This window comes from Leucoraja erinacea, chromosome 6 (assembly GCF_028641065.1).
Source record: "Leucoraja erinacea ecotype New England chromosome 6, Leri_hhj_1, whole genome shotgun sequence".
Classification (NCBI taxonomy): domain Eukaryota; kingdom Metazoa; phylum Chordata; class Chondrichthyes; order Rajiformes; family Rajidae; genus Leucoraja; species Leucoraja erinaceus.
The window spans coordinates 14,753,952-14,768,859 of NC_073382.1; the positions used below are offsets into that span (position 1 = coordinate 14,753,952).

The 14,908-nt window shown below is 36.4% G+C and overlaps 1 protein-coding gene across 1 annotated transcript in view; it reads right to left on the reverse strand.

The window, feature by feature from the left end:
• Positions 1-5,619: 5,619 nt before the first annotated feature.
• clybl (citrate lyase beta like) overlaps positions 5,620-14,908 on the reverse strand; it is a 147,134-nt gene continuing 137,845 nt past the window's right edge. Inside the window, exons 5-9 of the mRNA XM_055636660.1 lie at positions 12,919-13,020; positions 11,953-12,046; positions 11,279-11,446; positions 6,856-6,980; positions 5,620-5,906 (exon numbers count right to left, since the gene is read on the reverse strand). Of these exons, the coding sequence (XP_055492635.1) occupies positions 5,811-5,906; positions 6,856-6,980; positions 11,279-11,446; positions 11,953-12,046; positions 12,919-13,020 (585 nt within the window). The 3' untranslated portion in view covers positions 5,620-5,810. The remainder of the gene's footprint in view (positions 5,907-6,855; positions 6,981-11,278; positions 11,447-11,952; positions 12,047-12,918; positions 13,021-14,908) is intronic.

Sequence of the window (14,908 nt, forward strand, 5' to 3'; positions counted from 1 at the left end):
ATCGCATGCTTATCATTGCAGGTAATGAACTGGGTTGAGGATGTGCATGTTGCATAAAGCAAAGCATAAAACAGCATGAAGTGAATCAAAATTCCTAGATATTTTTACAACAATCTAGCTTTTTGAGAGTGGGTGCCCTTTACTGGATCAGTGAAATGGGACCAGACCATTCAGCCCCTTGAGCCGGTTCCAGCATGCAATAAGGTCATGGCTGATGTGAATCATAACTCCATCTCCCCGTCTTGGTTCAGTAATCCCCTCGATCAACAGAAGCTCATCAATCTCCGTTTTTAAGTGTGCAGCTCATATCTGGCCTCTAGAGCATTTTATGGGAGAGAGGTTCAGATTGTCATCAGTGTTTCCCAATATACCTCCAGAATCACCCGCTTCTTGGTACAAGGATTGGTCCACCTTTTCTGTGCTTCTCCCCACCAGGGTGAAATACGTCCACCCCATCTAATTTCGCAAATACTTCAATCTTCTGAAATTCCTTGGTGAGATGAGCTCTTTATCTTCTGCTCTCGAAGAAACATAAACCCGACCTTTGAATGTAACCCTTTTTGCCCTGGAGTCCTTATGATGAGTTGTGAATCATAATCTCCGCGACTAAAAGCTGCAGTAAGAATTGAGATGACTTTATGCTTGACAAATTATTCCACTTGAATCATTGATTATATTCTCAAAAGGCACAGTATTCACTCAGCCACTCTAAAAAGCCACATTACTAACCCACTTTAAAAATAATTAGTGATGTTTAAGTCAACGTAACACTAAGAAAGCCAATGAATACACGATAATTCAACAATTCATAAAAAATCTTACGTGCTAAAATGGATAAACAAAATTCATATATTTAAATAAACATAGTTAATACTGATTTTTTTTTGTATTTTTATTAGAAGAAATGCACAGTAGTGTAAACCGCGGCATATGCCAAAATACATTTAATGTACATCTTCTATTTTTAATTTAACAAGAAAGAAGTAGAACAAGAGAGAAAAAGAGAGAAAGTGAAAGAAATAGTGATGAAATACTAGATAGTGCAGTCCAGGAGAGAACGAGTAAAAGCCTATGGAAGAGTAAGAAGAAAAAAACCCAAAATAATAAAGAAAAAGAAAAAGGGACCCTTGCGTGTTGATATACCTGCTCCATTTCTCACCACACCCATCTCCCTGTTCGTGAATCGGTTTAATTCCAGAGTTGTGTTGCACCATACTATTACTTGTAATGAATCAATGAAAGGAGACCATGTCTTTAAAAATTGCCTTGGTTTTCCTGCTAAGACGAGTCTCATATCTTCAAGATGTAGCGTCTCAGACATGCTTGTGATCCACATTTTAAGCGTTAGGATGGATGCATTTTTTTTGCCATTATCAGGCCGCAGTTAAGGAAATGTCTTTGAAATATTGATAGCTCAGAGCAGTATACTGACTTTTTTCTGATACTAAATTGAAACCAAAACAGTTGTTAAAATTATTTGAATGCTGCCTTTCTGTGGATTTACATTATCAGCACTAAAGTACGATACACACTTCTATGAAATGAACAATCAATTTCAGTCCATTTTACGATGGGACACAAAGTGCTGAAGTATCTTAATGGGTCAGGCAGCATCACTGGGTCTCAGGTCTTGACCCGAAACGGCACCTATCCATGTTCCCTAGAGATGCTGCCTGACCCGCTGAGTTACTCCAGCACTTTGGGTCCTTTTGTGTGAACCAGCATCTGCAGTTCCTTGTTTTTGCCTTCCTCAGTCTATTTCATATTTGGAGACATGCACATATATACATTATCTTTCATGACCTAAAAACCTTCCAAAGCAATTTACAGCCAATAAAATACTCTTTGAAATATACTTACTCCAGCGATGTTAAAAACCTGTCAGTTAATTTGCACAGAACAAGCCCCACACCATGCAATGTGAGAATGTCTGGATTTTCTCTCCTGGTGAAGAGAAGTGCTCAGATCAAGAACATCTAGGAAGAATCCCCTGTCCATCTTCAAAATGATTCACGAGGTCCTGAATGTCCACCAGAGAAGGCGAATGGGACTTTGGTTTAAATTCCACAAGGAATGGGTGTTTATTTGTCCGTAAGTGTGTATTCAGTGTCAAATTAATTGACCTACCTTCTCTGGGAAAGCTGGATAAATTGCCTGTTCTGATCAAATGGATATTTGCACAATAGTAGTAACATTTAGTGCCTTTGGTTATGCAGTGTTACCAAGTAGCTTCTATTGTTCATTAGCTAGACAGGAAGTGACACAGCTGGCGGCCTGGTGCCATCGCAACAACCTGGAGCTCAATGCTCTTAAGACAGTGGAATTGATAGTAGACTTTAGGAAAGCTTCCCCTCAGCTCACCCCACTCACCTTCAACAACACCACAGTCACATTTCTGGAGTATTTTAAGTTCCTGGAAATCATGATCTCCAAGGACCTTAAATGGGTGGCCACCATCGATTCCACAGTCAAAAAGGCACAACAGAGGATGTACTTCCTGCGGCAGCTAAGGAAGCACAATCTGCCACAGGCAATGATGGTCCAATTCTATACAGCCATCGTAGAGTCTGTCCTCACCTTCTCCGTCATGGTCTGGTTTAGCTCAGCCACCAAGCACGATACCTGGAGGCTGCAGTGAATCGTTCGATCAGCTGAGAAGGTTATTGGCTGCAACCTTCCCTCCATTGACGAACTGTACACTGCAAGGGCCAGGAAGCGAGCGGGCAAGATCATCTCTGACCCCTTCTCAACCTGGCCACAAACTCTCTGAATCACTTCGCTCTGGAAGGCGACTCCGGACTGTCAAAGCCGCCACAGCCAGACATAAAAAAAACTTTTTTTTTCCACGAGTAGTAGCTCTACTCAATAACCAAAAATCTGTAGCCTCCTTTTGCTCTGGTATTTTATTTAATTCACATGTTTAATCAATAATGTTTTATTATCAATGTTTTATGTGTCATTCCTAACCGTCACTGTATGTTGTTGTCACTTGTGGGCGGAGCACCAAGGCAAATTCCTGGTATGTGAATACTTGGCCAATAAACTTATTCATTCATTCATGATCCAGATTCCCACAGGATTAAATAGTAATGCTAGATCCTGATGCAGGGTCTTGACCCAAAAAGTTGACTTTCCTTTTCCCACTACAGATGCTGCCTGACCCACTGAGTTTCTTCAGCAGTTTGTATTTTGCTCCATATTGGAAGCTCGATTTGCAGAAAATGATCATTAGATTGTCTTTAGGTTTGATTTTACTGTCTTCCTAGGAGGTACACAAAAACATTTAACTTTGTGTGTAGAAAGGAACTGCAGATGCAGGTTTATATCAAAGATGGACACAACATTTTGCTTTGTCTGATGATCTTTTTTTCAGACAATGGTCTATAATCATTGTACTGCTAAATAGCATTTCCACTTGCTTTATGTGAAAGCAATACTATTCTTGTGTCAGAAGAAATACTTGTATTTATGAAATACTTGTATTTATGTGGAACCTTTCACTTCCCTTGTCTAAAGTGCTTTGCAGCCAATTAAGTGCTTTTGAAATATAGATATAGTGCAGGAAATATAGCAGTCAATTAATATACAGTAAGCTCCCACGGAGAACAATGGGATAATCGCTAGTTGTTTTTTTGTGTTGTTGCTTGAGGGTGCATATTGATCCCAGGACACCATGTAGAAGTCTCCTGCTCTTCTTCAAAGTAGCGTCATGGGATATTTTACATCTACCAAGTAGTTAGGTGGCCCAATGGCTTAATGTCTAGCAGTGGCGCAGCTGGTAGAACTGCTGCCTCACAGCGTCAGAGACCTGGATTCGATCTTGAACTCAGGTGCTGTCTGCGTGGAGGTTGCACGTTCTCCCTGTGACTGCATGGGTTTCCTCTGGATGCTCCGGTTTCCTCCCACATCCCAAAGACATGCGTGTTTGTAGGTTAATTGGCTTCTGTAAATTTGCCCTGAGTGGGCGAATAAGTGGGATAACATAGAGCTAGTGTGAACAGGTGATTGATGGACGGTGTGGATTTGATGCGTTGAAGGGCCTGTTTCCATGCTGTATCTTTCAATCAATCAATCAATTAATCACCTGCATCTTTGACAGTCCTCAGTATAATATTGAAATGTGAGCTTAGATTTTTGCAATCAATTTTCTCGAATTGGACTTGAACCGAACAGTCTTCAGACACAAAGCCAAGATTGTACCCCACTGAGCCACAGCTGATACTAAGAGGAGAACTAATAAATCTTTGGAAGCATCAGGTACAAAACTGGACGAGAGAAGAAGTCACATGATGTCGTGGTCCAGCGTACTTGCAGTTTTTTATTTAAACTTTAATTATCGCCTTTGTCAAAATGAAATGAAGCACGGACAATGAAGGACGAATTAAAAATTGTAATAAAAAGGAGGAAGCCACACTTCCCTGGAGTCTATTCTACTATTCAATGAGATCATGACTGAATCTATACTTCAAGCTACTTGCACATTTGATCCCTGCATCCACAGTGCCGTTGATCAATTTCCATATGGAATATACTCAACAGTTGATCAACCATAGTCTTTAATGGCTCCAGCATGATAAAAGAAGGAACTGCTCTCCACCCCAATCATTAATGCCACCTTGCTTTAAATCTGCTAGACTTCTTCCACCCCTCCAAGTATCTATCCTGTCAATTGAATAATTTAAGAACTCACCTTTAGTTTAAGTTTTAGTTTTTTCATTAAGGAGATACAGAGTGAAAACGGGCCCTTTGGCCCACCAAGTCCACACCGACCAAGAATCGCCTGCACATTATTTCTATCGTACACACTAAGGACAATTTACAGAAGCCAATTAACCTACAAACCTGCATGTCTTTACAATGTGGGAGGAAACTGGAGCATCCTGAGTGTGCAGGGAGTGCCCCATATACAGAGGAAAGCCACGCGGTCATAGGGAGAGCGTACAAACTCCGTACAGACAGCACCCGTAGTCAGGAATGAACCTGGTTCTCTGGGGCTGCAACAATGCAACTCTGCCATTGTGCTGCCCCATTTTAAAATTTAACCCACAAATGCATCGCAATTAAAAATCAATATCCATTAATAATTCAGAACAACCAGCATTTGTTTTAAACATATTTTAAGGAATATGAAAGTACATTTACAATTTCTATGTATAGATGCAGCAATGGCTCATGTGGTGGCTCAGAGGCAGGGTCAAGTATATTAAAAACAATAATTCTGTAAGCCTTTAACTTCCTGAAGCTCCCAACGCTAAGAAATACATTTTTAATTCAGAGTATTGCCAATCTGGCTCTTTGTAATGTTTATATATCCAATTATCATGTTTATATCATCCAACTAAAAGATGGGAAAACCTGTAGTCAAACAACCTTGCATCCCAGGCTAGTAACCAGCTGACACATCTGATCAGAAGTAGTGATCTGAAGTCAGATGCAGAAACGAACAGACGTCCACAGAAGTTCTGCAGCACTCTCATTCTAATCGCTACATCTGCAAAAATTACTAAGGCTTCGCTGATTTCAATAACCCAAACAGCACAGCACGAAGAAACTGGGGGTTAGTTCCATGCTCAGTAGGAATGCCAACTCCAGACAAGCTCATATGACGACAGCACCAGAAAGATTAAATATGTTTATTTTTAAATTACAATAGCATAGGCCTTAATTTAGCATATTGTTAAAATATAATCAATGTTCCAGTGACCTCCATAATATTTCACACATTTCAGTTTCTCTCTCTCACTCTCTGTTCTCTTCTGCCCCATTGCATCCATCAGTGATCTATGGCACAAACACATTTCTTTGAGCTTTCACATGTCCTTGATGGCTGTGGCCAGTGTGACGATGTTTTGTGCTTGTCTCAGAGAAGGCATGTCGATCATATTTCCGTGTAAAACAAAGGCTCCCTGGAACAGAATAAAAAGAGTTACGTCATACTCCTTATTTACTGAGACCACCCTTCCCAACGGACTAATGCAACCTTAACTATTTGAAGACTGAAAACGTGCTAACATTAGAACGTCATCGTCTTTGTTTAGAGAATAAACTTAAATATTTGCAAAACAACTCAAGTTTCATCGTAGGAAGACACACTTAAGATTAACATTACATAATATTCTTTCCATGGTTGAGCTAGGGCAGGATCTTGGGATAACAGATTTTATTCACAATTATCAATGGTTGGTGCAGACATGATGTACCAAATGTGCAGGACTCTATGTCATACATTTCCTAACAAGCATATTGTTAGTAAAATAGATATAAAATAATTTAATAACTTTTATTTTGTTTCATTTCATTTTATTTTTCATTTTAAAGAACTCTGTTTAGCTTCAAAGATTTATATACTTGTCAACATTTCTGATTAACTACCCAGGACATTGCTTTCATGGCAAACATGTGATTCTTAAAATATTCTGCTGGTGTGAGTTGTAGGGTATTAAATAGTTCCTATGTAATTGTTCATAGGATGCAGACATAAGGATTGTCGAAGATAATTAACTGACAACACTGCGATTACCCCGATTCTTCCTCGGGGCTATGTTTAATCTGAGCATCATTGGGCCAAAGCCACCAGCAGACTGTGGATCACCACCAAAACACATATACAATAACCCACAGCGCAAGAAGCACAATGCGATTCAATGATGCAACAAATTGGCAAAGCAATCCAACATCACTAATTTATTTTCATTTGCAACACTAATGGGCTTCAATGTTTTAATCCTATTTGAAAGAATTCCGCTCTCATAAAGCGACTTAATAATCTCCACATTTAGTTGCAACAACAGCTAGTGTTTAATTTGGCCATGAATTGTCTGAATAACGAGGATACGCAAAATGCAAAAAAATTACCTTTCCCAGTTTTTGATGTTCTTCAAATGCCTCAATCAGTTCACAAGCCCATTTCACGTTCTCGAGACTTGGAGAAAAGGCTTCTTGCACAATTGGAATCTGATTGGGGTGGATCACTTGTTTACCTAGACACAGATACGACACATCGGAATTTATTATTTTGCTCAGTACTCACAAAGGCTTTCGAAAATAATTAGCAGATTTATCAATTGCGAAATATGATCCTATTTTCCACATAGAGTCTTGGCCAAACCAACTATGGCATTTGTGACATCAATCAACCTCTGTAATGGTAAATGTTTACATTGGATATATATCTCCACAGGTTGATCTTCCATCAACATACTGTATCTGTCCTGCTTACAGTAAAACTATTGAATAAATGTTCAGCAGCGGGCTATCATTTTAATCACGGCTAGCATCTTAACTAATATCTTCAGATTTTTTGTGTGTTATATTTAGTCATTTGATCATTAGTTTAAACTCAAAAATATTTGCATCAATCATTTCATGCCCTATCTATTTGATGTGAGGAGGTTCTACCCTGCCACAGACCATACAATAAGTCAATAGAAAGCTTTTTTTATTAGTTAAATAGGGGGATTTGATTTATTTTTTAATTGCAAGAGCAATATCCAGATTAGTTGCATTGAGCTCCAAACTATACAGGAAATTTATTGAGTTTTATATCTAATAAAAACATATTGAATCTATATTTATTGAAATATACTGACCTCTACACTGATACAATTTTTCTATAAACGCCAATAAGATAACGCATGACACCATGCAGATTCAAGAGGTAAATTTAGGCAAGAAATGGATTTCAAATTGCAGGATACTCCCATAAGGTATTCAATTTTTTCCCTTATTGTTGAAATCTAAATTGTAATGACATTCCAGGACAAAGGGTCACAGCTTAAGGATAAGGGAGAAATCCTTTAAAACCGAGATGAGAAGAACTTTTTTCACACAGAGTGGTGAATCTCTGGAACTCTCTGCCACAGAGGGCAGTCGAGGCCAGTTCATTGGCTATATTTAAGAGGGAGTTAGATGTGGCCCTTGTGGCTAGGGGGATCAGAGGGTATGGAGTGAAGGCAGGTACGGGATACTGAGTTGGATGATCAGCCATGATCATATTGAATGGCGGTGCAGGCTCAAAGGGCCGAATGGCCTACTCCTGCACCTAATTTCTATGTTTCTATGTTTCTAACACTCTAAATTACATATCCTAGCTATAATTGATTAGAATACAAAACATAAAAAGTATTTGAATAATTGTGAGATATTTACACGGTAGGATATTGGTTATATATCAGGACCATGCAAACAGCATTATTAGTATTCCAGTGGTTAGAAACACAAAAACTAGTTTTGTATTATGTTCTACAGCTCTTAATACATATTATTAATTATTATAAAGTTTATGCATCACGTAAAGTGTGTTTTTTATTTTATTTATACTAATGCATTTTACACGACATATATTTTTCATGCATTATTTAGTATGTTCTACATAGTTTAACATTGCATAATTATATCTATGAAAGTACATATAATATGGTTTATTAAGTAGAATTGATCAAGTGTAACAGGATAGAATTTGTTTGTTTGAAGGATGTTATTTCAAGATTATATGTTACCTAAATCATGAATTCTGTCCCGTTAACTATCAGATAGGAGTCAAAAGTTTCATTATTAGACTTCTAAATTTGCTGTTTCTCCCAGTCAAGTCTCTTTCAGCCAGGAGGTGATACAGCAGCAATGATGTTGCAACTCCAGGCACAAGAAGAGAAAGTAAAACCAAAAATAGCCAACAGGATGAATTGTGCCCAAGATTGGTGAGCACTTCCAATCTGCTGACTGTGCGATGTTGCCACTGGAAGTTGAGGAGTTTATTGTTGTTTCAGATTATGCTGTTTCTTCAATCCGAGAGAGAGTGTATTGTTGGTAGTCAAAAGTGGGATTTACATCAAACGATGATTAAATGCGTGTGTGCGAATAATATTTAAAGTGGTAATGGATTAGCTGAACAGATAAAATATATTGAAATATAGATGAAAATCTTGAATCTCCAAAATCTGTAAATTATTAACAATGCTCCTCTATTATCACCGTCAATATTCTTTAGTCAGTTTCTTTAAACGAAAGAATGCACATGGATCAAATTCCTGAATGAACGCTTTTTGAATTAGATCTCAAATAAATAATGGGCTGAGTATGCAATTTTACAAAAGTATATTTTATATTTCTCCTATTAACTCATAATGTGGGGGCAGACACAGTTCTTTAAACTTTTGTAAAGACACCTTGTATGGATAGAGACTGTTAGTAATATATTACAGGGGTACTTTGATTTAAAACATTACAAAACATTATTTCTCGATTATTTACCACAAAAAGTAAAATAATACTTAATTATTACATTAGTTTGTATAAACTCTCAAAAATTACAGCAGGAGTAATAATAAAAGGCAATTTCTATATAAAATAAAAACCCATGGGAGAATGTAAATTAAAGTGTACAGGAAAGAACTGCAGATGCTGGTTTAAATCGAAGGTAGACACAAAATGCTGAAGTAACTCAGCAGGACAGGCAGCATCTCTGGATAGAAAGAATGGGGTGACGTTTCAGGTCGAGACCCTTATTAAGACTGTAAATTAAAGTGCCTAGTTGTGGTACACCAAAGTGAATTGTGAAATAATATGCTCTGAGAGATAAGATACTGCATACAATTCTGAGACTTAAGTTGGTCTGATGATTTTTGAAAAAATCTGCAATGCACAACCCCATATTCATTAAAATTTAAAAAAGAGAAAATTATTCATTTATCACAGAATTATAGATATAGTTAGGCAATAGTTTGACACATTCCAACAGCATGACGAGCTGCAAAACTTTCTAAATCACAATTTACAATATCAAATCAAATTCATAGGAATTCAGTTGTTCTGTTGAAAGAAAATTGTTATTTTCAGTGCAGTGAGGTAATAATTTCAGCCTTGTTGGTTTATAAAAAATGATATGTTTCATTTCTGAGCTAAAAGCATGAACCAGAAAGGTAACCGAATTATTAGTTTTAGCCATGAAAATTTATCATTGTATACCACCTGATTATCTGATTAGAGAACAATGTTTATCAAACCCATATGAAGAGCCCAACCTTTACATGCTGAATTATCTTTGTGTACAGGAGAAAAATACAAAAATATATTTGGATAGTTCATATTTATGACTTTGGTCTCTATGTGAAATTTCTTCTGCGGTTCTAAATTACATTTTCTAAACAAGGATGTCTTCTGCCCAAATCAAAGATTAATTTTAAAACTTATATTGTTGGCACCAGAATTTAAAGTTTGATTTCAAGTAAATACTATTAGTATTAGAGTGGATGCATTGCATGCTTTTTGAAGAGTTCATTAATATCTTTGACGATACTCTTCTAATTATATTACAAAATATTTCACTTTTCTACACATCAATAATTTTGCCAATGTACATGATTTAGGTAGAAACATCTTGGACGTGCTACATTACATATTACAAAGTCGGTAGAAAAATAAATAATCTGAAGCAGGTTTTACTGGTCAGAGTTGTCAGGCCAGAGGATCTTATATCTCTGCCAAGACATTGAAACAAAGAAACTTTGGGTTCCAGAAGCAAGTAACAGCTACCTCCCAATGCAGATGTCACTAAACCAACTGAATACACCAGTTTAATAATTTATTTTAATCTACTGTTTGAAATAGATGCTACTTATAAATCAGAGTTTATTGAACATACTGCATGTGATTTTTACTGTCCTAGAGGTTACTTTCCTTTGTTTTAAGGAATATGGTGGTCATAAATAATACAGATTTACTGTAATATCACAAACAATAGATACCGTGGAAAGCAAAATTATTTGTGATTAAATCTATTAAATTTTGCTGGAGGCTAAAATAGTTAAACACAATGATTTATTTTGCTTAATGCTCAACAAAATCCTGACTGATCTACTTTACAGTATTTGTGATATTTAAGCAAATGCATCAAAGTTTATTTCCTCGCAATGAAAGATTTACTGTTAAATAATTAGGGTGCACGTTTAAACAGTTTTATATCTATTTCACACTCCTGGTATGACATCATAAATTAGCCATGAATCACTCCAAAACATATAAAAAATGCATCAAAATATTTTTGGTGTCATGTTTGCAGTAACACATGGATTAAGTTTTTATTCCATCCACAGTTAGTAAAAAAATTGAAGTTAATGTAAGTGGCGTGGGTAGTCAAGAGTCTTATTGTCATATGTCCCAGATAGAACAATGAAATTCTTGCTTGCAGCAGCACTAAAGAGTATGTGAATATCGTACTCTGTACAAAATCAATGCCCCCAAGTCTATGTGGTTCAAAGTTTATTTGGAGGTTGTAGTGTACCTGTGAATCCCATCAGGGCACCCTCTCTCGATTGCACACTTAGGCCCTTATCATCCTTATAGTTAATATAAACTAGGTCTATGGCTTGCAGGCCAAATGCCTTTGCTGTTACAACAACCTTCTGCCTTGCGTACAGAAGCTCCCGAGCATCTTCTGTTCGTGTGGCACCTGAAATAGTTAAGAAAAGTAGTTAAGGCACCAGTTCAACATTCCTACAAGGAAATTAGATCACAAAGGAGTCTTGAAATAGCATGCCAGATAAAACAATTTTAAAATAACTTGTACAAAATAAACCACACTTTGGCTTAAACGGTATGAAAATATTTCTCATGAATAAAAATTAATCCCATACTTTTACTTTTGCCCGCAGATGGCAAAGAAAAATAATTATCAATTTAAACAATTCAAACAAAATCCAATGCAACTAAAATCTTCACTGAACTTTGCAAACACTGAACATGAAACCTGTGATTATTTTAAGAATATATTGAATTTTATAATGAACTGGCAATCATCAAAAGCACAAACATATATTGAGTGTGAATTGTAGCTTAATTAGTGATCATGAATAAGAGTGTATACTGTATCATTTTGTCTGACAAAATAAAAGCATAAGTAGCTTCTGAACAATACGCCACTGTGGAAAGGAAGGGACCAAAAAACCTTTCTCTCACCTATACTGGCACAGAAATCATCTGATCCGAATACCACTCCATCAAGCTGGAAACCAGCAGATGTTCCTAGGCGTTGTGCTTCTTCACATACATCCTTCAAGAAGATAACAATAACCATGGAATATGCTTTGCATCATGCAACTTGCTAACTGAGTTTTAACCATGCGAACATTATAAACGGTGTGACACATGTAATGATCAAACCAGCAATGTCCAGAGTGAGGTTAAGACTTTTAAGCATTCTATTTGGTAGTGTTTTTCAGTTACTAGGGAAAAAAGAAAAGGTATTTAATATTAAAGGAATGAGTGGCAGCTGCTTTTTCCTGCTACTTTCGGAGACAGCCAAAAAGGCAGACTCTTGAACCCCTTCAACATCTCAGTTACCATGCCTATGTCGACTTATTTTTCTTGTGGTTTCCTGGTTGGGGAACTTCAAGAAGTGTTTCATTACACCTGTTTTGAAAATCACATATTTCTGCTGCAGCAATAGAATAATTTCTCTGTGGCCTACAAAAAACTTGGATGAAATAAAGAAGTCAAAGCATATTTGTGCATGTTTTTGGAGGGAATCCAGACCAATATGCCTTTCAGCACTGCTATTCTGTGACAGAATCCTCTACATAATATTCTGCATATTCTTTATAGAATATATGATTCATTTCACTATTTCCAAAATTGAGCATGCATTTGCCAAATAATGTTAAATAAATATGAACAAGATAATTTATTAAACTTATTATATTATTAAATTGATTAAACTTAAGATTTTCACTGTACGTGTAATGCCTGTGATTAATAAAATTAAATGTTTGTTGTTTGGCTTAATTTTTTAACGAGGATAAACTACAAATACTGTAATGCCTTGGTGCTTATATTCTGAAACAACAGTGCTATCAATATATCAATGAAAAATGCTGACTTTTTTGGTATAAAGCTCTCGATTTTGTTTGAACAAAATTGGTTTACCTTCAAATTCAGCAAACCCATTGCTGTCTCCACAAAAGTGATGAGATTCATTTGCTCCTTTGCTGCCCGGCCCTTTGAGTATTTTACAAATCTGTCTGCAAACTAGGGAGAGAGTGAGAGAGAGAGAGAGAGAGATGGAAATCATAAGCAGACAAAAATTGCTGGAGAAACTCAGCGGGTGAGGCAGCATCTAAGGAGAAAAAGAGTAGGCGACGTTTCGGGTCAAGACCCTTCTGAAATTATGTTCCTTTTTCCTTTTGCAAAAAATGAAGAACTTACCGTTTTGGAGGATTTGACTCATTTGCAATATCTTGATTTCGACAAGAATGCAAAGACAATTTGCAATTTTTTTAGTACAACTACATTACCACTAGCTCTTTAAAAGATTTTGAAAGTAGTAGAAAAGATTGTTTTTTTCAAGTCTGGTCTATTGAGGCGATTACAGAAAATGACACACAGAAAAATTATAAATCTCACTCACAACATGTACATATATCAATTTTGATCCTAAACATAAGAGTATGTTATGTAAAAAATCAATTTAATTTGTTCAATCAGTTTTATGCTAATGTCAAAACACATACAAATTAAAATGTATCTAAATGCATAATTGCACAATTCTAGATATTAACAGCTTTATGTGCATTTTCACTTTAGAGGCTGCATTAGTCTATTCTGTGCTTTGCAAGGTTCTGAGATAAAGTTAACAGTTCATCTATCATGACATGAAGTCCAATAATTCAAAATTCTGAAAGACAGTGATTGTGCAATGTGTAATCCTTTTGTCATTTTATTGTGCCCAATGGTGTGATTTCAAAATGAAGAATCAGTCGTTCAGACCAGCTGGTTTTATTTTTAGCTTTATGCAATATGATTTTCCTAGTACTTTGAGTTTTACCGGGGGTGTCATAAAGAAAGCAACTTGCTTTCTTTGAACACCAAAGACTTGGAAAAATTGTCTTCAATTCACTGGATTGCCAGTGGGGTAGCCGAAATTCCAAAATCTATCATCTGGAAACATACAAAAGCTCTTGCACACTACTTTTTTTTCCCCTTTCAGAGCCAGGATTAGAGTATAAAAGGTACTATATTTAAGCTGCAATCATCACAGTTCCGCAACTGATAAAAGTATCTCAGGTAAAGCAAATGCATTTCAATGAAGACAAAAAAAGCAGGCGTCGTAAAATTTAAAGAAAATTCATTTGTTGAAAGATTTCAAATAAAAAAAAGGGGAATTTTAATCATTTCCCCATTCAATCTCAGTTGGGTAAATCATATCTAAGAGATTTGCATAAATATAAACCATCAAAGCCTTTTCATCTTCAAAGGGGGGTTTGGGACCATATAAGCTTTGTACTGTAATCATCACAGGTCACAACCCTGCAGGAGTAGGCTGCTATGGCAACATAAAAACTAATGCCACCGGCTTAACATAATATTCTGCTTCATAGAAAAGTGTAGTGACAGAAATGTATTTTATTAAAGGCCAATTTATGATACCTGAATTTCACTTTTAGTTGCACATAGACATAATTCTCATATTAATTACATATTTTGGATTTAATTAATTTGGGATTAACAAATATTTTTAACAAAACAAACTGTCACTTCAGTTTATGTTACACAATTTCTCATCCCCCCCCCACTTTCACCCACCCTATTACATTATCATTTCCCCTAATCCCCGGATTGGCTATTTGTTTGCATAAGTTGTTTATCCAAACTATAAATTATATATGGTGCATATTAACACAAAAATTATCCGATAAACAGGTTTCAATTAATTTTTTTCCCTCCTTCTCTCAAAGAGACGATTAAAAGTTTCCGGCCTAGCCCAGTGTTGACTGCACTAATGTAATAGAAAGAGAAATTGGGGAGGAGAAGTAGCAAGCCATAGTCAATTCCAAAGCACACCCAATACTATGTTGGCAAGAATGCACACTGTTCAGGATTTGCGGAGGAATTGTTTTACAACAAAAGAGGCAGCGTT